The sequence below is a fragment of the Ischnura elegans genome, chromosome X (assembly GCF_921293095.1).
Source record: "Ischnura elegans chromosome X, ioIscEleg1.1, whole genome shotgun sequence".
NCBI lineage: Eukaryota > Metazoa > Arthropoda > Insecta > Odonata > Coenagrionidae > Ischnura > Ischnura elegans.
In genome coordinates, this window is record NC_060259.1 from 66699105 (window position 1) to 66722822 (window position 23718).

The 23718-nt window shown below is 38.8% G+C and overlaps 1 protein-coding gene across 1 annotated transcript; it reads right to left on the reverse strand.

The window, feature by feature from the left end:
* Positions 1 to 1489: 1489 nt before the first annotated feature.
* LOC124171430 (tyrosine-protein phosphatase non-receptor type 23-like) lies at positions 1490 to 22309 on the reverse strand. The gene is made up of 3 exons (XM_046550602.1): positions 22191 to 22309; positions 17795 to 17994; positions 1490 to 2595 (listed from the first exon to the last, which is right to left on the reverse strand). Exons 1-3 carry the CDS (start codon positions 22203 to 22205, stop codon positions 1836 to 1838), a joined length of 975 nt encoding a protein of 324 aa, XP_046406558.1. The 5' UTR covers positions 22206 to 22309; the 3' UTR covers positions 1490 to 1835.
* Between the last annotated feature and the right edge of the window lie 1409 nt (positions 22310 to 23718).

Below are 23718 nucleotides of genomic sequence, written 5' to 3' on the forward strand. Positions count from 1 at the left end.
TGACTAGAAAACTTGATTTATTTACTGCAGAAAAGTTTTAATGAGTATATTCAAGCAGTAAGATGAGTAAGCATAATCCTGAGCCACAGTACTGCCATACGTTTATTATTACTCTCTGAAAAAGTCATGTAATGCAATGTTGAGGAGCGAATTGCTGTAGAAAATAAGACTACTAGGGGAAATTGCAGTTAATTACACACCTACTAAATATTTTCGTCTATAATTCTCAAGGAGAAAAAAAAGTCTAAGCTCTAAATGAGGTAATTGAGAAAAATATTCGAATAGAGAAATTGAAACAGTGATTTTTTGAGGAGCTAAATTTTAAAAATTCTGATATATTGAGACGCAGTAATTTGAACGCGCTGGATTGAACGAATGCAAGTTAAATTTTAAACACTAAGGCGATCACTCAAGTCGAATTCCGAAGCCACCTTGAATTATCCGCGGTTCCACCAACTTACGGTGTCAGTCGCAGGTTGACAAAAGATACGGTTACACAATGTTTCAGTAATTCACCTTGGCCTGCTCTGTAACAAACGAGCACCGATATCGCACGAGTCGACTAAAATTGCGCAGGACGGAGAGGGTACTCCGATCGTGTAGCTGCGTAATTTAAGGTTGCAAATAATTAAAAATGTCGATTTTTTACACCTTTATGACTCCTTATATCAGAGAACAAACAACATAACACTCATAGTGTCTGCATAAGGAATAACATTTTGTGAAATCACCTTTGGCCCTAAAACAGACGAGCGGCTTCATAAATTTGAGCGTATTTAGCTTCATAAAAACATCAAAAATCACTGTCCCCTCTCAAGCAGCTTAAGATTGTTCAAGGTATATGCATATTATGCCACGTTAGCACCAGGTCCAGTGATATCGCCCATCGAAAATTTCTTTCTCCGGCTAAGAATATTTCTTAATGAAAATTTAGCTTAATACCCTCCAAAAATGGTGAGTTGATTATTGGAAACGCGATGAAATTGATCACCTTTTCATCCAAAGGCGTATTTGCTAAGGTCAATATCACGTAGATATGATTGGACAGCGATGAACCAATGACATGTGACATATTTTAGTTGAATTGACCACGAGAAAATAGAAGACAGTTTTGGTGACTCAGAATAATTGCTTATGTCTAATTCACTTTGAGATGCCTACGATGCAATTTTCACATCTAAAGGCAGGAACGGATAATGGAGTCTACGCATTACGGAAATTTGATGAAAAAATTCGCTGCATTGAGGAGCTGTTTCTTCTCTTCTTACTCTCTCGCCTCATCCCTGTATTTAGGTAACTATTGCAGACAAAATCATTTAACATTCAAAGTTGGCAAAAAATGCACACATCAAACCTAAAATACCAAATGAAATGTAAATGAATACATGTAATTATAAGCTCTAACATAGAAGTGGGAAAATGTACTGCCTGTCGTTGAAATTTCATAAGTTAGATGCTGGAATATCTCCGAGGAGAATAAATACAAAGATTTGAAAAAGTTGTTTATTCACAAGTTCCGGTATGAGAAATAAATACACTCTGATCGGTTCGTAAGACCCTCAACGGGCTCAACTCATAAAAAAACAAAATATTCGACAAATAATTACAAAATGATGATGTTCCAAAACTTCCAAAAATAAAATTCTTTTGAAGATGTCCTCCATTGTGATGTCAGCGATGTCACTCCACGCTGCTCCACTAAACCTCATCCTAGCGAGCTACTCATCCACTCACGCTAGACCCAATCCAAGTAGTCCCGCATCGAGATGTCACCGAGGTTCACTTCGAAACGTCAAACAAATGGGCTCGGAAATAGGCGGGGACTAGACGTGGTTCTAATAGTACCCGAAGGAGATGTCGTGAAGAGGAGCTCCGGCTCCCGCGGGAAGGGCGTAGTCCTTGGCCAGTCGGTCAAGAAGACCAGAAGCCCTCTGTTGCTGCGGCTGCGGCCTGGGTGCGGGCTGGGCCAGGGGCTGATACCTGGGTGCGGGCTGGGGCTGCGGCCTGGGTGCAGGCTGTGCCGCGGGCTGGAATCGTGGTGCGGGCTGCGCCTGGAATCTGGGTGCCGGCTGTGGTGCAGGGCGAGCGGCTTGCTGACCCCCGGCGAACTGCTGGGGTCCGAAGTGCTGTGAGGGGGCTTGCTGGGCGAAGGCCTTGGGCCTGGGGGCGAAGTTTGGTGTGAAGGCCTGGGGGGCAGGGGCGGCTCCGGGGACGCTGAGGGCCCTTGGCGGGGTGGGGCCCTGGGATCGGGGCGGGGGTCGGTACTGCACCTCTTCATCCTCGTAGGCGGGGGGTGGGGGCGGGGGCCGAGCGACAGGGCGCGGGGCAGGTCGCGGAGCAGGGCGGCCGCCCCTCAAGGTGGGCTCATCTTCCTCCGTGGTCTCGTCCACAAGCGTGGGCGGTGCCACGGTGATGCCTTCGCCGGCCGGCTGGAAGCCGTAGCGGTCCGCGCCGTATTCGACCACGCGCACCTTGCCAGTGTCGTCCACGAAGCCGTACTTGCCCTTCACGTCACCGGAGGGGAACTTGGTCTCGATCTTGAAGGTTCCGTCGGCGCCCTCGTAGCCGTATGTGTAGGAACCATCCTCGTTGTGTCTGTAATGGAGATATTTTTGCGGTTATTTAAGCCCTGGGAGCGTGGTCAGTCTTAGAATGGGGACAACAGATTTCCCCACTTAACTTTATATACATACTAAATATCTTGATATTCCTCCATGAGGTACTTACCAAAAATATAACCCAGACTGGGAAAGTCAGAGTAAATAAAATTTTGTCGTGTGAGTGTTTTTTTATTGTCTTTCCATGTCTTTTATACTCTGTATTACCCAACTTGGGCTACATTTATGCATGTATTTGAGATATATGTATGAGTGAGTGAGATGCCAAGGGGTACAATTGATTTATTTTTTTATACAAAATTAGGTGCAGAAATAAGCTATAGAAAACAAACGAGATCAATTAGATACTTAGTAGTACATTTGATTTTCCACACGATGTCAGCACAAAACAGAGACTCACATGTATCCCTTGGCAACTAAGTGTGTGTGTATTTCTTCTAACAATTAACTTAACCTAACTCTGTCGAGTCAACCTAACTCTGATATATTATATATATTATTTATCCTCATATATTCTTTTAGCAGGTCGTCGCCTAACCTAATACCGTGTCAATATCCTCCCGACGCAGTACGTCGAAGGCGGCACGTTTGTTCTATCAACTCTTTGAGTGTATTATCACTTAATATCACCACACTTAACTCCATCAAAGCACCGACTATCAACTGAATAAAATGACAAAATTAAGGTGCCCCAAACCAAAGTAGGTATATATACATAAAAAAGACTTACACCTTATTGAAAACCTTGCTTGCATTGTATCATAATGTTATTCTTTCCACTCTTACTCTTTGCATCATCATAAACTTACGGTTGAATAGAAATATGATGTGCATAAACACTAGGAGCAAATAGCTTAGGTAAACCTTACATGGCGGAAAGAATGTCTGCATCAAAAACACATAACACAGATTAAATGCCAAAATACCATGTAAGACGAATGTTTTGCGCTATTTATAATGGAGAAATAATCTAATAGGGATAGGACTCCTTATGGGTTTGAGAATTATTGTGCCAGAATTACCAAAGCCATTAAAAAATATCCTTGAGCATTTCTCTTTATGAACCATCCGACAGTAAGTATATTATGTTCATTATTGGCAATAGCTAGGAGATTCTTTAATGAAAATAAACTTGGATTCTCAGCCACGAAACCTGTGCATACAAAAATAATGTGAGGAAAATAAGATAATAATTTTGATAATAAATTATGCGCAACTACTCCTATTATCAGTCTTTAATTTCTTACCCTGTAAAATGTGCATGAGACGAACGCCTATCATTAAAATGGGAAACCGCGCTAATTATAGCCTAATTTAAATCTCCTGGTCGACTGGATAACTAAATGTCAAATGCTAATGTTGGTACATCGCAAAGAAGTTTTCATTAAATATGGTCACTAACAACAGGAAGACAGGAACAGACAGGTGTCTCCCGCAATTAAAATGTCTGCATGTTTTTTGACTACTCTCTACCTTAATTCTTGCCCCTAATCAACTTCCAACTCAGCCCTGGAGTTTCATTTTCCACAATAAGGTGACTTGCAGATCAGGTATGACATGATAGATAACGAAACAAAGTCGTTGAAAACAAGGAAGAAGCAACTATTTCACTTGGATCACAACAGATAATGAATATATACATAAATATAACGGTATTATTCGTGAGTTGATAATGCGCCGCAGGCCTCGGTAAGTTTGGCATAGTGGAATCTGGAGTAGATGAACGGAAATAGTGTTATTTAACACGTTTTTGAGTTCCGTAATAGAGTTGCAGGAGAAAAAGGAAGAAGTAGAGGATGTGTAATAGGAGAAGATATTGAGGGAGATAGAAAAGGTCATGGGGTGAAATAAATTATAGGAATTGCAGTTTTATCCTGATGGCATGAATTTTACACATATTTGGGTGTCACCGAGTTGATTATTCTGGTGAAAGTTTGTAGAAGTTCTTATTTTTATCCGTTACATTATCCATTAATGTACATACTTTATAAATAGTTGGTAGAATTTTGCACCGGCTTATGGTGAATTTGCATGCTTTTAATCTACCGGAACAAAACATCATACGCAGAAGAATGGCACATCCAGAAAATACGATGAAGCTGCCACTGCTCAGTAAAGACATTTGATACGGCCATACTGTCATGCCATCTCGCGGCCGGTTTGATATCCTTTAAATAGCCGTCTCTGGAGTAGGCGGGTTTCATTCCCATTTACGATTTGACCATGGGCCCACTCACACCCAAGAAGAGAAAGTTGTGTGGGATTCGGAATAGCAATCCGAGTTTTTTTTGCGCGTGCTCCCGCAGCATTTTTGAGAATCTAATAGGCTACAAAAGCTGGTTCATTAAAGTGACCATCAGACTAAATCAACTTGTGACTTCATCCTTAAACAGTATCACCATAAAACCTGTAAGAGCAAAGCTATCGGTCGCTGAACGTATTATGTCCACAAATGTTGACTTCGAGGCGAATTGCACTCGTACATCATCTCTGGAACGCTAATAATTTACTACGAAGAGTTGTGCGACTGGTCATGAGTTGATTGCATTAGTCTAACATATTTTTCTCTCATTGTAAATTCGGTATCTAAACAAATGAGTTGAGAAATTCACCAAAAGATAATATTTATAAGTTCTATTTTCCTAATGAAAAATGAAAAAGGAGGAGCATTTTCCACAATTTTACATTTATTAATACTACCAGTTTTGCTTTTCAGCATCATCAGGTAGGTGAAAAGCGAAACCGGTAGTATTATTAAATGTAAAATTAAGGAAATTGCTCCTGCTTCTTCATTTTTCATTATGTCACGTTTCCACTCCATCTCGCCTGAAACCTCAGACTATATTCTATTTTCCTGTTAGATAAAATGAATTTATACTGCGGAAATTGAAGGTCCCCGTGGATTAAGTGAATTAGCATTCCAGCTTCATGTCTGTTTTCATCCTCTTTCCTCAGCGTCCGCATTTTCACCCTATAAACCCCACGTATCTCCGTAATTGTAATGTAGTTAAAGGTAACAGTGACACTTGTAACTAGATACGGGCTTGCAGATTGAAATTCTTTGTGAAAGCTGGTAACATGGTCAATAAATGCTTTCAGCATCGGCTGATTTCTCAAGCTGGTATAATCTGATGTCTCTTCATTGTGCATATCTATATGACTCCTAATTACGTTTTCTATTCACTCTTAATGTACTGATCCTCAATAAAACTCTTTCCGATTAATGCAAGTCCTATTTTCTAGCGTATTTACTTCTTCATTCTCTTAAAGCTGCTTTCATTCCCTTTAATTGGATTCCCAACCGTTGAAGCTGTGTGTCTGCTCAAGTTTGTGATAATCTTCTACAATACCGATCCTCACATCACAAGCTCACGAAGGTTTCCGCGTTATGTTTAACTCCTCTCTTCCTTTGCAGTAGTTTCGGCATGGCTTTGCAATATTTTCACATATAATTTCGCATTTAGTCAGAATAAAGCTTTATAATCACTTATTCGTTCAATTATGCAGCCGAAAATTGTATTGCTTAAATAAGGGATGTCCCAAGAGAAGATTTTTTTTTAGAATTAGAAAATTTAGGAAAAGAAGACCCATTTTAGAATAAGGTTTACAAACTGGTGGAAATGAAATAATGCAAGAAATGCAACCATTTGTGAATAATATTGCAAATAATGCTATGATTGTAAGCAATGGAATTGAAATAAAAAAGAAATTGGTGATTTTTTTAAATGTAATTTTCGTAAATTTTGTAAAATTCTAGTAAAAGACACTTCTCTCTAATGTTATCAGAAATTAACAAAATATTAATGTATGATCCAAGCAAGGATGCGGCAAAAGTTTCCGCATAGACTGAAGTCACATATATTCGAATTTTACATGCTGAATGAACTTATAATTATTGTTTTCGATTTTTTATGTACTGCACACTGATTACTCTGCTGAAAAACGCAGTCAGTTAATGTATATTCACATTATATTTGTATTTTTGTCATTTGATATCAATTCCTTGATTTACCATTACTTTACCTCCGTGTGCAATGTAATTACCTCTCTCGCCTATAACATTTCCATTTCTCACGCAACTATTTTCTCCAATCTTCTCTTGCTTTCGCCTTTTATCTTCCTTGGTTGTGTGTATTTCCCTATACGCCTTCAGACCAAGCTCGGGGTTTAGGTTCCTCCACTTTCAGCACCGAATCTTATCAGTGATTTTAAAAAGGAAATCGTATTTTTAAGAAATAAATTGAAATATTTATGGAGAATCTCGTGAATGTAGCGCCACCTCCCATGTTATCCATAGGCCCGTACTGTATAGCGTTTTAACCGCATAGCTAGTTGTCGTTTATGGTGGAAAACATCATAAGCCAGGAAAATCATCCAGGGAAACCATCATTCGTATTTTGCCAAGTCCTGCAAACTATGGATACTCTCCTATTCCAAATAGGTAATATTTATTGTACCACTCATTGCTACCTAAGTATCTTCGAATATGTTTCTTCGATAAATCACGGAAAGTTAAGTATGACACGATCAGGAAAATATATGATAATTATTTTACGACGGAATAACTTCTTTGACATTTCTTATCATTCGATAGTTTTTATGAGATGTTAGCGAGTAAAAATAGCACCTCCGAGTAGTAAACCTCGTTTAGCAAGTCATTGATGGCCCATACGATCTTGATGGAACCGGTTGCAGAGAAATCGCGTTACGCTACCACCCGATCTCGTTTTCTTTGAATGCTCTCTTTAGAAATCGGGCCAGCGTAGTTCTTGTTTGTCAACACCAGTAGGTACCTTAACCTCTAGAAGCTCTGGTGCAACTTAAACTTTCGTTCAAGAGAAGAATGTGTGAAATTCCCATGGAAATCCTCGTTATTTTATGAAAAAAACTCGTTTTTTTTCAGCTCCCGTTTTCAAGTCTTCAACGGTGTTCTCGCATTCAGATGCCCATTATTGGTGGCAGGCCAGAATAGCTAATCTTTTAGGTATATTAGAAATTGATAGATATATAAGATTTTTTTATATTTTGAGACCAACCTTTTCAACGGCTTACCCAAATCTCCTTTAAGTGGGAGTGGCAGCCGTCACTCCCAGTTATAGGAGATTTGCGAACGACCGACCACGACTGTCATTCAAATCAATGATTTCGCAAACGCGACAGAAGAAAGTCACTTGCGTGCCCGGGTGACCTACGATGGGTGTCTTTTTTAGCCATTACAATGAAGTCTGAACCTCTCCTACGTTTCTCAAAATTAGATAAATAACTTGTAAAATATATAAATATTTTGGTGGACTTCTATTAATAACTTCGAGGTTAGTTAGCGGTGAATTGGTGCAAATAATATTCGAAATAAAAAATGATTTCAGTCATGCTCTTTTGAACTTCAAGATACTCCTAATGAGGGTTTCCTCCGGGACCAAAAGTAAGTAATGCCTTGCCAACAAAGAAGATATAGCTCTGGTTCTTCATGTGGGAAGATATAGCTAAAAGATTTTTTAGATTAACTCAAGAAATACGTAAAAACATATCTTTATAGAAAAAGAGCGTCAATAGGAACGAACTGCTTTCTTAATACAGAAAATCTAAATGCTAACTATTGCCATCCAAAATCAGCATGAGTGGATCATATTCGTATATTAAACAACATTTGAACTCGAAGTGGATATTCAAGGACTAATTTATATTTTATGGACAGCCTTTCCTGAAAAATGACTTGCTGCATCAAGATTCATCCTTATTGGCATTGAAAATTACATCTCACCTTCCTCTAATTGATACCTGCAGTAAAGTTTCCCAGAGGAGGCCAGTTATCAAAATTTTGGTTAGCGAGACTACATAAAACCTCAAATGACTCAATTAAACTTTTCTCTTGCACTATGGATATAATATGTGACTGTTAAATTGCCACAGCATTTGTTATGTCATGGATTTAATTAGTTAATATGGGGGAAATCACTCACTATATTATCAGATAATGTCAGCTAAAATCGGCTGTAATACTAATTGAGGTAGTTTAAGTAATATGACCTATTATTGTTTTTAAGAGCTTAATGAAACTTTACTCTATATTTCCTAGATGATTTTCTAGTCTATGCATTATAGTCTATGCATATAACTGGGGATTAAAACGCGAAATATATCTTCAGTAAATATAGAATTCAACCTTTATCGTACCATTATTTCTAAAATCAATCCAAAATAGAGCTGATATACTAATTGTCTTAGTTAAAGCCTATGAAAAAATAGGATAAGAAGATTAAAAAGATAATTCGAACTGTATTTCTGATAGTTATTTATACTCTTTAGTTTTAATTATGCCTCAAATTTAGCTATTTAGAATGTGACAAAGAAATGAGAGATAAATTACATAAACCTCTGAAACCACCCTGGCCAATCGTAAGAAAAATTCTCAATTAACAAGGATGAATACTTTTCCTTTGATTTAAGAAAATTGATTGATTCATTAGCATCGCGAGTAAATTGGAAGATTTTTGCAGTTTGTGAGCTCTAATTTAGGAGAGAATCTCGTGAAAGCAGAGCCAGCGTGAGATATTTACACGAGGGATGATTCCGAGGAAAATACATGAGCCGATTAATAAACAATCAAGCATCATCTCCCTTTCACGCGAGAATTTTTTCTCTCCCTCGACTAACAATAAGTGAAGTCAGGAGACGGAGCGTCCAAGCAAGCTTCACTGATTTCACAGCCGAGTTGCTTCGCGCTAATGAGGATTCCCACGATGGCCAACACACGGTAGGATTTGTGGAGAAATTTCCCGTCAAGTGTGAAGTAGTTTTCCCTTTCATTCTTTCTAAAAGAAGAGTAGCTTCTTCTTTTGCGGGGGGATAATTAAGGTCAAAATAAGCACTTTGAACTCTCCACATACAGGGTGGAGGAAATTGTGTCACAAAAGTTTTACCCTGAGTAGCTAATGCCAGTAGAAATAAACCTTAATTAAAAATGATGTTTTGGTCGAAAACACGCCATTCTTAAACAACAGAAACTTTGCGTCAACCGCTTCGATTGACAGCGAGTTAGCTCTATTTCCATGGGTATATTGCTATCTCCGGCAGTTTAAAATGGTACGTTTTCGACCTAAATAGCATTTGAAATTTTGCTCAGCATTGGAATCAGCTAAACTGAGTTAAAGTTTTATCCCAGTTTAGTTATTTATTTAAGTTATTTATTTATATAATAAGTTTTTAGCGAGCCATCCGTCATCAAGAAATATCCTAAACCTTCCACCACAATGAGCGCGTTATATATATCTTTTTTGTGAAATTTTTGTAGCAATTTCATGTCCGTTATAGGTGAGGTGAATGAGTGCACGTTACGCATAATAATTACTAGGAAGGTACTTCATACAAAATATTTTTAAACATTCAAGTATTAAATCAGTGAAATGATGGCATTGCTTACGAAATGCAGTGGTTCCGTGAACATGAATTTCTTTAGCACAGGTTCTAGGTGTGTCCTGCTCTTTATATATATGAGTGCACATTGTTTTTGAAATTTCGGAAACATGCGTGATATTATTTTTGAAATTTCGGAGAACTGCAAAAACAAGGACACTACATATGAGTGGGTGAGAAGCCAAGGGGTACAAGTTATTTCTCATTTCAAAATAGAGTTAGGTACAGAAATTAGGCATAGATAACAAACGAGATCAATCAGGTGTTTAGAAGTGCATTATATTTTCCACTCGATGTCAGCGCAGAACAGAGACTCATTCGTATCCCTTGGTAACCAAGTTTTTGTGTATTTCTTCTCACAATTAAGTTTAGCTAACTACTTTGAGAAAAATATCACTTGTACCTCTTGGCTTCTCATCCCCTCATATACGAGGCCTCCGCCCATAGTAACCACGTAGAAGCTTGATTAATGTTGCCACTCACGGCGTATTTGAATCGGTATTCAAATATTTCCACAGCACGGCGATGAGAACAGAGCGAGCTCTTTGATCTTAATATGTGCAATCTATGTACTGTAAAACCCACAATCTACGAAAAATCGTGGAATTTTTCTTCCTAATGGGAAAATCTTTCTTTTTTGTAGAAACATTAAGTGATGGTTTCGCTAGTAGTAGGACCCGCCCGCCTCTGTGACGGTGCGGGATTCCTCTTCCCTTCCCTTCCAATCCTATCATATCCCAGGAGCAGTAGCGGCTACAGAAAAAACTCAAGGGGGGGCGCAAAAGATACCTTGAGTTACCTTTACGTTTATCGTAATAAAAAATAATCAAGTCACATGCAAAATTTAAGAAGTTTTAATGAAAGTGATCATGAATTGGATGGATGAGGGAGATGGATGAGGCAAAAAAAAACCCTCCGAGCACCTGAAAACAGTCACCTTCCCCCCCTCCCCTACTTCACCCCAGACCAACGGTCAGTTTAAAATTCCCGACCCTCCTTTACCCCACCTTCCACCCCCATTTCTCAAATGTTGCGAGTGTGCAATTTGTGTATATATATTGGTATGGTTAATTTCTTGGGTTAGTCTTGATAATGCTGCAGTGCAGCGAAACATGTCGGCTCTAGTGTAATAAATTTTTTATGTGGAAAGTGCAAAGTGTTTCACTTCATATCTCGAAAGTGATCATGTTAAAATACAAGCCAATGCTATCCTTTGATATAAAAAAATTAAAATTATGTTTCTACAATGTTTGGCAATACGGGCGGCCCTACAAGGGAGAGCGCGCGCCTCCAGCGCCCGCCATCTGTATCCGCCACTGCTCAGGAGGCGTCGTCGGGCTCCTATCGCGACGGCGCCTCCTTCCTTTTTCCTGCCTTGTCCTCCCCCTTCTGCGGTGCAAAGGTAATAAGCTTATAGCTTCAGATTTCGGCCCAGGAGAGTAACCCCGCGAGCCCGCCCTAGGGTGTCGTATCCACTATAAAACCCACATCCGACCACTAACTGACTGATTCATACAAATAATAGGGTGAACAATATGAGATATGTCAAAAAATCATAGAATTTACCCCTCTAAAATTGTCCTTAATCCTAGGAAAAAATGTCGAAACTCCAAATATTCTATCTATTACAGTGTTGCCAATTGCCTCCATGCCTCTGCTTTTTGGGGAAATCAGGGAGTCAAAAAATCGACGATATTGAGGAATTTGAATATCGCGGAGAAGCTTTTTAATGGCACCAAAGTCATTGTGTCAGACATTATTCCACACCTTGTGACAGAAGGCCTGGAGGTCAGGAACTCTTTGGCATTCCTAGGATTGAATTTAATTAGGTTAGATATAACTGATAACTTCAGGCTTGGCCCTGAGAAACCTCTCCATATTGGAAATAACAGAATAAAAAATTGTGAGGTTCACTTGTATATTTAAATGGGCACGACCCGGGTTTTGTAACGTAGTTACATGTTCAGGTAGATGTAACTAGTTACGAAACGGATGTAAATACGGTGCTTTTGTGGGTCGTGCCTTTTTAAATATATAAGTGAACCTTACAAAGTTTTATTCTTTAATTTCAAATAGCTTAAATGTAACTGGCATAACTGTATTACAACAAGATGGATTGAAAAAAGATCCATAAGAAACTAACGGTGGACAAAAAATGTAAGAACTGGCAGAGTAACAAGAAAAGGCCACAATCCAGTTTTGAGGAAATAATTGCAGGAGAATATAATATAATATTATCATCGCAGGGAATGGCATTGGAAAGTCTATAGTCTGATAGGTAGCATCATCAAGAATACAAATTTCGGCTAAATGCCCAAATATGATCTTATTATTCCGTGACTTTTCTGCTGTGCCCATCAGCGACAACATTGGTGACTTAAGTAACCCATACATATACGCGATGGTTGGCGGTACATTTAAAGGCCAACTGGAAAATCCTCTTATTACGATCACTTGCTCTCGGTGGGGGGAGCCTTTTGTGGTCACTTTGCCAGTTCTTATATTTTTTCTGCTGTTTGTTCCTGTAAGATCGTTTTTTTCGTTGATATCGAACCTACTTAAATTGAATCCTAGGAATAAGAAACAGGTCTTAGCTTCCAGGATTTCTGACTTTCACTATGTGTGGACTAATGGTTTCCCCAAAAGGTAGAGACTAGTTTGAATTTTGTGTTTCGACAATTTTTCCTAGATAAAGGCATAGAGACACCAACGCTGTCTTAGATTTAAAATTTATTGTTTCGACAACAATTCTTACGGTTTAAGAAGATTTTAGAGGTGGCGGTTTCTATTATGACTTTTCGTCGTATCTCGTCTCGTTCACGGCAAAAATTTATATATCTGTGATTGGGAGTTGGTTTTATGATATTCGTGAGGCAAAGGTTAATGCGGGCGTTACTCTTGAGAATTTAGTGCATGACCGGTCGTGTGGGAGGCATGTATCCTCGTAAGCGTCCACCACATCGACTTCACACGCCCGACGCGACAATGAGTGAGCTCTCGCCACGAGTCAACCTTCAACTCGATCACTCGAAGTGAGCGTAGTGACTCAGACGTCCACTCAAGTGGCGGGTGGCTTCGAGCGCCCTGGGAGAGAGGCACGGGCGCTGCTCCGAGCCAACGGGAATCCCAAGGCCACACTCCCCGCGGACTGGCTCGCCACCGCCCTCGGGCCGCTTCCGGGAGACTCCGCCCCACGCATGCACCGATACAATTGCGACAAGTAGAGTGAGAGAGAGAGTTTCGCCCGGCAACGTCTCACAGCCGAACTGCTTCTTCAACCAGTGCGCCCTTGAGTTGCAAACACGGTTGTTTTTTTTAATGCAAACAATGCCTCATTGTGCCTCTTAGAGCGATGAGACTTTTTCACTGAGAATACGCATCGTTCCCGCTTTACCGGTTCTTTTTCTGTACAATGAGCTTCTTTAAAACTTACCCTATCAACTAGACGTGATAAATGTATCATATGGATATAAAACTCTAAAATCAGCTGAAGGTAAGCATCTGTATCTTATAAAAAATCATCGGTACTTACCTAAAATACTAGTTTTCAAGTCAAAATTGAAATTATTCAAAAATTTTGCTCATAATAATTTTCTTAATCGGTAGAACGATCACGGTTTCTATTCCAGGTGCTATTATCCAGGCCATTCTTCCACGTACTTCCATTGAAACATATACCTAGCAATAGTCAACTAATTTTTTCATGTGAGCATGGGACGTTATACAGAGATTAAATTTTTATACTTGAGGGAGGCAATTGAAGCATCTACTCTTAAGTACCATGAAACTTATAAGATGGTAGCCTTAGTTTTAAACCATTGATGTGTCAGGAAAATGAGACAAAATGCAAATTGCTGAGCAGGGGTGACTAATCCACTTAATTGGACGAAAAAGATCGAAAGGCTTAAGACAACGCTGGAAAAATGAAATGAGGAAAGCTGGGCGTCGAACGAAGAGAAGAGAAGGGTGTTCAGATAGTTATTATGGAGAGAAAATGGTAATTAAGGTCAGGGACGTCGTGTTTTAGGTTATCCATGGGGGTTCTCCAGCTCATACCCAAAAAAGATGCCCTGAAAATTTTCGCAATTTAACCTTTACGAAATCGAAAATATGGGTATATTTTATTGAAATAGCAATACTCGATGGAAAATATTGATAACATTCCTCTATGATGCATTTCATTTTTTTTAAATGCGTACCAACAATTGTGGAATGTCTGATCAGAGCGGGTATTGTTTAATCATGGAGAAAGAAAGACATTTATCGCACAAGCGAAAGAAAAGCCAAGAAACTAACCATAAAAAAATATTTCCCAGTATAATATACTTAATATTTTGTCCTTTGCAAGAATGATACCTATCTACGTAAGAAAGCGCACCATCCCAAACTTGCGGTTACAAAAGGATGAAAGTTTTAACTACCGTTTTCAACGCTTAGTAAACAAAATGATTAAATATATATTTTTTAAAAATTTATATTGACGCATGGCTACAAAATCACTCGATAGGCAGAATTTAAGTGTTTATCTTCGGGGAGGAAAAAAAGTCCCAGAAAATTTTATCATCATCTATCTGCTACAATTCTAAGTAAATTATCATTATCAAGTCCAGAGAGTGTTATCAAGAAGTTCAAAAGCAATGTGCAGGGTTCTTTACTAGAGAAAAAGATTAATCACTTGCTTTAATGCTTAAGACAATACATTCAGTAGCTTTTTACACATGTAACACCATATTTCTATTCAAAATTAATCTTTAATTTTAGACAATGATAAATGAAGAGCAAACTTATTGCATGTCCACAGTAATTTTATTTGGTACGACGCGTTTCAGCGACCTTACTTCGCTATCATCAGGTACAAAATGCCATTTGTACCTGATGATAGCGAAGTAAGGTCGCTGAAACGCGTCGTACCAAATAAAATTGCTATGAACATGCACTAAGTTTGCTCTTCATTTATCATTGTATCATTATGTTCCACAACATCTCGCCGAGTACCGTTGAATACATCTTTAATTTTAGACGTTACCTTAGTAAAATAGAGGTAGGAAAGTAGCCTCATCTTTTGAAAACACTTGAGGATATAGTATCTATGCATCTTCGGTAAGAAAAGAATAAATATGAGGAAGTAAATGATTTTTTTATGCATAGATAAGAGTTTCTCAATTTCACCATTGCAATTTGGCCACTTTTCACAGTCTTCAGAAACGTAAACGTGCATACAAGCCCATCATAAGCCACTCAAATAAGAGAAGGAAGGTATTGCGATAGATTTTAGTCCTCTATTTAAACTGAATACCATTCATAGTATGAAGAGTAAATGATTAAAAAATTTCCTGCGAGTTGTTTTTTTAAATTTCATATAAATACGTCTAATTGAATCTACCCTGAAATGAACTGACACCTCAATTTGTAAGTTTTTGCACTGTGCCAAATTCATTCCATACTGCAATAATGTTAATTCTAGGACAAATGTTAAATTTTGGAAGGGGCAATGTGACGTAAAATCAATTGTAATTACTGCCTTAAGTTAAAGCAAAAATCATGCTTAATTAGCCCTTAACAATCGACTTCGTGAGCTCAATTTATTTGAATTGAATGAATGCGAAACAGTTATGCGCTGGCGAAATTGCTATATTTGCCAAAAAATAGCGGACCAATACCTCGTAAGTTCAAGGAGAAAAAACACGAATTACCAGTATCCTGGATAATTGAATAAGAACATGCAATGCCTCATGAGGTGGATTTCAATGACGCTTAAAATGATTAAAATAAATAGCACAAATAGGATATTAATGAAATGCCAAAATAAAGTTGCTCGTCATTTTAAAATTTAAATGCACAATTATAAATCATATTTTACAATTGTCATCAGTTTTTTTGTATTAAAACATTCTATTCCTAAGCCTATAGTTCCCAATAGGATACCGATTATACCGCGATTTTGGATTGGTGCCAGGCATCTAAATGAACTTCGAGCAAGGACTTCTTGAAGCAGCTATCTACCCCGTTAACGACTTCGAGCGAACTTATCGAGCCTGGAATTTACATTTCCGGAGACATTTTTTTGCAATAGAATGACGTCGGCAACAGAGACATGACGTGTTTCGAAGTCTCCTTGAAAGACTATCATTTACAACTCAAATGCGGTCGCTAGGTGAACTGATTTATTAAAATCATAGAAGCAATTGCTTCTAATATAATATTGCCATGCGTAACATTTCCTTTTCCGAACTGATAGTCTAATCCACGATTGAGTCCAATTTTTCACAAATATCCACGCCATATTGAGAGAAATATATTCACAAATTTTTCACCATCACACGGTGTTTCGACTCGTTTTACGCTCACACGTTCATGATCAGATAAAAACTGCATTCTAGCCAAATCTATTATGCTTTCTTCAGCAAATTCACCCGCTTCTGGCCAAATCTATTTTGAAGGCTTTTCTTCAGCAATTTTACCCACTTAATTTAATTATTAATTTGAATTTAATTCCATTAATGAAAAAAATTTTTGATGACCTCATTATTAAAAAAAAATCCGTAACAAAGGTGGTTTTGCGGATCTCTTCCTGAAAAATCGGAGTATAAAGAATTCAGCAATAAAAATGGAATTCTAAGACCCAAGGGGTCCTTAAAAATTGATTTAAACACAGCATTTCATTTGCGATATGATAAGTCCAGGAAATGATTTTACATTGGAAACGAGCTTGAGTAGTATGCTTGCCCATTGGCCCCAGAGAGACACAGCCCTTAGAAATAGCGTATTATTGTAGCGTTAATGTTGTGAAATGTTCACAACGAAAAATTACGGGTATTTCTGATCAATTTATTTTTTTTAATTTGTCATCTTCAGGTGCAACGTAGAGTTTCAGATTAAGTAGACAATAATTCTCTCCATACACTTCCACAGTGCTCATTTATTATAAGTTTTTCCGTAATTCTCTAAAATACACCTCGGGACACCCAAGTAATGATTGTAATTAAATTAGTTTAATTCGTTTTTCAAAAATTCGTTACTCTAATTTATAATGGAAGCTACCTAAGGTTTTGGTTAGAGCTGGGGTAGGATATAGGATGGGTATTTCGACTTTATGCCTAGAAGTGAATATTTAATTGCCGACGGAATGAATACTACAGGAGTCTTCTAGTCAAATTGTTTTTAAAGAAAACTATTGGATACATTGAATTTGAGGTGCTAGCTTTACACAACCTCCCTATTACTCGTTGATGAAGGCTTCTAAGGAGTGGTTTATTAGGCGCAGCTAGGCTTCCGGGTTGTCCTCCGCGTCGATTCATCATTCGAGATTTCGCCGCCGTTGCAGCAGGGGTCTTAAGGAATGAAATCTTCAGCTTCAAGACTTAAACCTGAATATGGCTCAACTAAAGACTAGACGGCGATATTTGGTGGAACTTGGTGACAGGAAACATAATAAAGATACACTGTTGTGTGTACCACAGAAGTTTTAATAACCGACCCAGGTTTCGACAATACACTATGTCCTTTGAAAATGACATAGTGTATTGTCGAAACCTGGGTCGGTTATTAAAACTTCTGTGAGACATACAACAGTGTATCTTTATTATGTTTCCTAAATACGCCTGCTACAACACCGGCGAAACTGTCGTCACGAAGATCAATCGACGCGGAGGACCACCCGCAAGTCTAGCTGCTCCTATTACTCTTTTCACGTTTAGAATCCAATTCAGAATCGAGTGTAATATCGTTGCACCCAGCTCCCGCGCCGCCTGCGGCCATCTTACCGGTTGATCTGCTTGAGGATGGGCACGGGCGTGGGGCGAGGTGCGGCGGGTGCGGAGCCGCGCACGGGTGCGGGCGGTGGCTGCCGGACCGCGGGCCGCTGCTCCACGACACCGTCATCATAGTAGTCATCGACGTAGTTGCCGGCGCCGAGCTGCTGGGCGCGGCACGCGGCTGCCGCGATCAGCACCAAAGCCAGGGCCTGCGGAATGAGAAGGTCAGCTGGGCGGGGTCGCGAGGGGAGCGAAAGCCGGCCAGCGGCCTTGGACCGAATGCCTTGCCGATCCAATTGCCGACCGCCACCCCCCCCCTCACCCCACCTGTCTCTGGCTGCTTCCTCCACGCGGCCACTTCCACATAGATCGAATATATGGATAATGAGTGGCGAGCATATCGGAAGGTGTTTGCGCGTACAGAATGCAACAATTGACATGAGCGTAGCCAGGAGTTTGGGGGTCAAAACTTCGTAAAGACACAGTTAATAAATTGAAGCCGTTAATTCCAAAATAGCTAAGTCCATACAGAAAATGTTTGGTACAAACAACTTTTTCTACGCTTTCCCAAAGCTGTAAAAGTCATCACTCCAAGTTTTCCTCATGAATAGATCACAATTTTCTGTAATATGCATTCATAAAAATATCGAACCAAAGGCTTTATTAATCCTAATGATATTCAGTAAAAGCGTTAATCTGAAATTGATGGCGACTGGATTTGTTCCGTTTAAGAATTCATAGTTTCAATTGTGTTGAACATAATTTATGAGCATGATTAGGAGATTTTTGAGAAGTTCCCTGCAGTAAATATGAGAATATTAAAAATATTAATGTTATAAAATGTCCACTGCATACCATAGAGGTGAAATGCACGTTCAAGGTGGAGAATATTATGCCTACCATCCAATCTAAGTGAATAACCCCCGCCCCCTCAAAGATATTCCTGGCACCGCCACTGCTACTTGATATACCAAAATTGTAATGAGTTAACTTTGTGACCCCCAAAATTTAAATTAAAACATAAGTATGCAAGTTTTTCATTCGCAATAATTAACCGTTAGTGTGGTTGAATTAGAATAACTATAACTAGTGAAGTTCAGGTAAATTATTTCGCATCTTGAAATTTACACAAAGGAAACATCAACTAAACTAGTTTTAGTGGCTAAAACATTTTTTTAGCTTAACATAAGAAATGGCACTCTATTAGTAATAAAAAAAGGAAATTGTCCCTCCCGTACATAATAATTACGCCTTCCTGGACATGACTGTTGGTACCCGCGATTGAAATAAATGGCGGAAATCGAAGAATTCCTTCGCTGAAATAATATTTCCAGCCTTATATAGAGTTTAATTCGATTGAAGTTAAATCGGGATCTCCAAACCTGAGATTTAAATTGCTGAACCCGACGCCGGTGTTCATCTTATTTATGGACAAAATATATATGCTAAATATGGAACTATAATGCATCATCGTACGTAACCGCAAATTACAGATTTTTCAAGCATAAAATCCGGGCGCAGTATGCTCTGAATTCCATATTATTTGATTAACTAACCCGCTAGTCTGCTGTAAAAGATATGACTAGAACTACTCAAGGAACGGTCAACTCTCCATCCATCCATAAACTATCTTGCAATCAAGGTTAAGAAAACGAAAAATGTGTGTAGTTTCTATAAGAAATGTTTTTCAACAGTAAGAGTTTTTTTAACATGAAAAAAGTAACATGAAATATCATCTGTGGTCTTGAGCAAGGCACTCCAAGATGGAAGGTGGCAACACGAGTGTTAATTCGCCCTTTTACTTTCAGCGCATTCCAAGATGGCTGCTTCATGATGTCGAAGGTCATTTCCGTGAAGTATAAATCTTATAATATTAAAATTGTTATTCTTGGATTTGAGTTAAGATATATAATGAAAATAGATCATATTTATAATAAAGGCTTAGGCAAAATAGTCCACAAAATCTGATAAATAAATCACTCGTCTTAAAATGGCTGATACGTATCTGCTCACTAAGTCTCCCGCCATAAATATAAATAATTTTGAAATTGGTATCCCCACTAATGAGTATATGCGCTATTTAACGGCTTCTCGTTTATAATAAGATTGAATGAGTTAATTAAGATATAAAGTATTCAAGCTGCAATTGAGGGATACTTTTAGAATAAGGTGACGTAATACATCCAATATGATTAGAATTGACCTCAAAGTCAACCTCCGGTACCAAACGCTGGTTATTATAACGGTCCTATGGTGTAAAAATAAAAATGTTCAAGAAAGCTTAATTAATGCAACACAAGAATCAAAGAGGAGAAAAATTAATATAGGGAACAATCATTTAAAAAATTATATTAAATTAAATAATTCGAGTCTACATAGAGCATGGATAGAATTTTGAAAAGTAAACTTTGATAACAATACGAAAAAATATATATTTTAGCAAGTAAGGTTAATTGTTACACAAGAATAATTACAACTCATGATGTAAGCTCAAATAATAACCACCTTTACAAATTATTTACGGGTTAGATACGCAAATATTAAAATCCCCATAACCAATTCGCTAACCTCCGCATGTGGGCAGTAGGTGGTGAAAGAAGAAAGAATTGATTCAGTTCCAAATGTTTGTAACGGTAACAGAGATTTGAAATTATAAATCTTAAGCTAGTTATATCTTCCGCCTGGCTGTAAGTTTTATAGTTCAATTACTACACATACGGTGATGTCTAAACAATTATACGAAATTATAACCTGACTGAAATATTACGGAGGCCACATGCAAAGAGTTTGTCGCATTTAAATATTAGTTTGATTGATTGATGCCAAATGAATACCTCTCAGTCCATCGAAACAATATGCGTTATAAGAGAGGGGAACTAATCGTAAATTATTTTATTTTATTTATAGACGCAAAATCATTCTAATTTCACTTTATATAATCCTAATGATGGACATGCACGCGAAAGAAAAACTTATGATTCCATTTATTCTTAATCATACGGGTTCGGCTTGATAAACCTGAGTTTCATTCGCGGAATAACTGCGGTAGTTGAATTCATCGAGCTGCTTAGGTTTTGAAATATACGTTAAGTCTAAGTTGATCGCAAAATTCTTCCAACGCAATCATTTATCCAAGAGAACACTCAAAGGTAATGCTCATCCTTGAAGGTTAGGCTGCCTGCCGAGGCCACGTTAAGCCTGTTTCGGTGGCGTGGGGTGGTCACCGCGGGCAAGGCTGCCGGAGTGGGGGAAGAGAAACCCTTCGCACGCGTGCCTTGCGGGTTGCCCCGAACCCAGGCGGATGCTGCAAGAGACAAGGACGAAACTCGTTTCTCATTGTTGCGAAACTAATGCGACTCCTTTTTTCCTGCTGTCCTCACATTTCGGACGCTCGATGTTTTAATCGGGTCGTTCAAGGAAACTGAACTACATTTCTCGGTCCTATCACTCGCTCCAATTTTAACCTGTATTTTTGAGCAAGTCGAGAGATTTTTTTTACCCTGGCTACGTTGTTTGGTCACCTGTGATCTCAATCCAAACGTTAATTCCTTTTTTTACGAGTTAATATTAGAAGATTTTTACGAAATTAGAATGGTAAACGCTGATTGGGTCACCGAGAAATACCCAAGAGGCATTAAATTTTTTCCACGAAAGGTTATTAAGCGTGGAAAACTTGAAACACTTCTGAATTATAATTTCGATATAGATTCGGGCAACGGAACATAGGCAATTATAGATTCGGGAAACGTAAAATTTGAGGTTATTATATCATGGTTGGTGGTGGAAATTAGCTATGGAGACATTTTAATTGCCGAGTTGCATCGCAGTGAAAGCAAAGTGTTAAGAATCCACTTCAGTACTTAATATCCATTTACTAAAGTGGACTTTATGTTCTTGCATTTACAACTGCCTTGAAGGTCTGATTTCGGAAAAGTCACCGCAATAACTTGGCCAAGCATGAAACTGGGCTCAAAAATTGAAGATATTTGATTAATCTTGATTAATGACTGGAATAAATCGAAAAAAACTCCTTTCATGGGTAAGCACTGCGACACTTTCATTAACGCCTTCTCCAGTTAGAGAACTTGTCCTCTTGAATGCCACTTTATCCAAGCGATTTTTCAGAATAATTTTGTGATTAATTTTTCACACGATAAACCCAAAACAATTCCTACATAAAGCACACTCAGACGTTTTGTTGCTGTACTCTTGCACACAAAAAATTTTAATTTCACACTAAATTTTCTCCTGATTCTTGCCGGACATTTTTAGCCATGAGGATATTTTAAAGTATTCCTGCTGAGTATCCCTGGCTCATGTGCATTGGTGACGGTACTTAAAAATATCCAGATTTCGGATGGGTGAGTAGGGGGCAGAAGCACGTAATAATTTTTGCAGTACATACCGTTCTGAGGGCCATGTCTGTACTCTGTTTCTCTAGTATCTATACCCCTACTCCAGGGCAACGTGCAGCTCTCTGGCCGATGACCAACTCCGATGCAATCAATGTCTTAACTGGGACGAGAATGGTGCACATTCCCGCTTTATACGCGTCGCCGCTCACCCCCCACCCTCCCTCGCCCCCCGGCCTCCAAGACCACCACCACCGCCGGCCCCCCGCCCCCAACCCTGCCCCCTAACCAAGAGAGTGACCGGGGACCAAGCTACCTCGGTCGTGCCGCGCCGACTGCGGCCCTCCGAAGGCGCGGTCCGCTCCCCTTAACCTTCCTTCCCGACCGTTCGGATTGAAGGGTGAAATGTCACACCAGTAAAGATATGAGACGTGATAGGTTTGACAGAGATCGAGCCCACGATTCCTGGCGTGGCAGTGGTCGCGTGGTTTAAAGGAGATGCAGTTTAAATAGCTCGGTTGCCCATTCAGATACTTCAAGAGCTTACATAGCTAGCTGCGTAAATGTATTCCTAAAAACACGTGCCATGCGTGAGGGACCGTTAGAAAATTCGGGGGATGGTCCAATATTCCACTGTCTTCACGAAGTATTGCGTATTTTAGCCTTAAGAGAATGGATTACCCTCACTTGATTGGTCATTATTTCCGAAGTATTTCTTATTTTAAACTAATGCTATCATATTGAAATTTTTTTTCATTTCGAGTAGATTCTGTTCAACATTGGACTTTTTCTCAAATTTGAAAACCTCCCGCCAGAATATTCTGAGACGTAAAATTTAATTATTTTGCTTTCGAAACAACTAATTTTGAAAAAGGTCCGCGAAGTTTACCCCAAAAACTTCAAATTGAGGAGGTAAATTTTAAAATAGTAATAAACCATCAAAAACATATCATTCGGAAAGTCGAAAGGAAGTGCTACGCCCTTTTAAGGAAACGTGCTCCAACTATCGCTTCCCCTCCAAAATAGTACCCCTTTCAATAACTATGAAAATATTCTTAGCCTTGCAAATGGTACTTTCGCCCAAATTCTCAAAATGGAGCCATTTCATCAAGGTCGAAAGTCGCTTCAAAAGAAAAGAACACAAAAAGTCGAGAATAACAGAGCGTTGAGTCGGCCCAAAAGATTTCCGACGCCAGATCCCGCCAAGAAACGCCCATTTTCTTATTTAGGTATGATATGATAGCTGAAATAACACAGTTAGGATATTACTTGGCTTATTCAAGGCGTTCATCTTTCACTGGAAACTAACATTTATCCAAACTACCTTAGAGTCGAAGAAATGACTGAGTGATTCTAAATTAGAATCCTTGACCTCTAAGTGAAATTGGATATATCTACATTTATGCATAGAGCAAAATAAACTTGATTCAATATCAAATTTAAACACATATTCAGACTAATATGAGAGATAGGGTTAAAGCATAATTAAGTAACCCCTTAATATGTTTCAATTATCTCTGAACCTGTTCGCTTTTGGTCCATTGTAGGAATAATATTTATTTTACACTGGTTTTGCCTATT

Bases quoted from the DNA above. Each gene is read 5' to 3' on its own strand.
- LOC124171430 (XM_046550602.1), bottom strand. The intron at 2,596-17,794 runs GTAAGATGGCCG...TCTCCATTACAG, and splicing joins ATCCTCAAGCAGATCAACCG to ACACAACGAGGATGGTTCCT.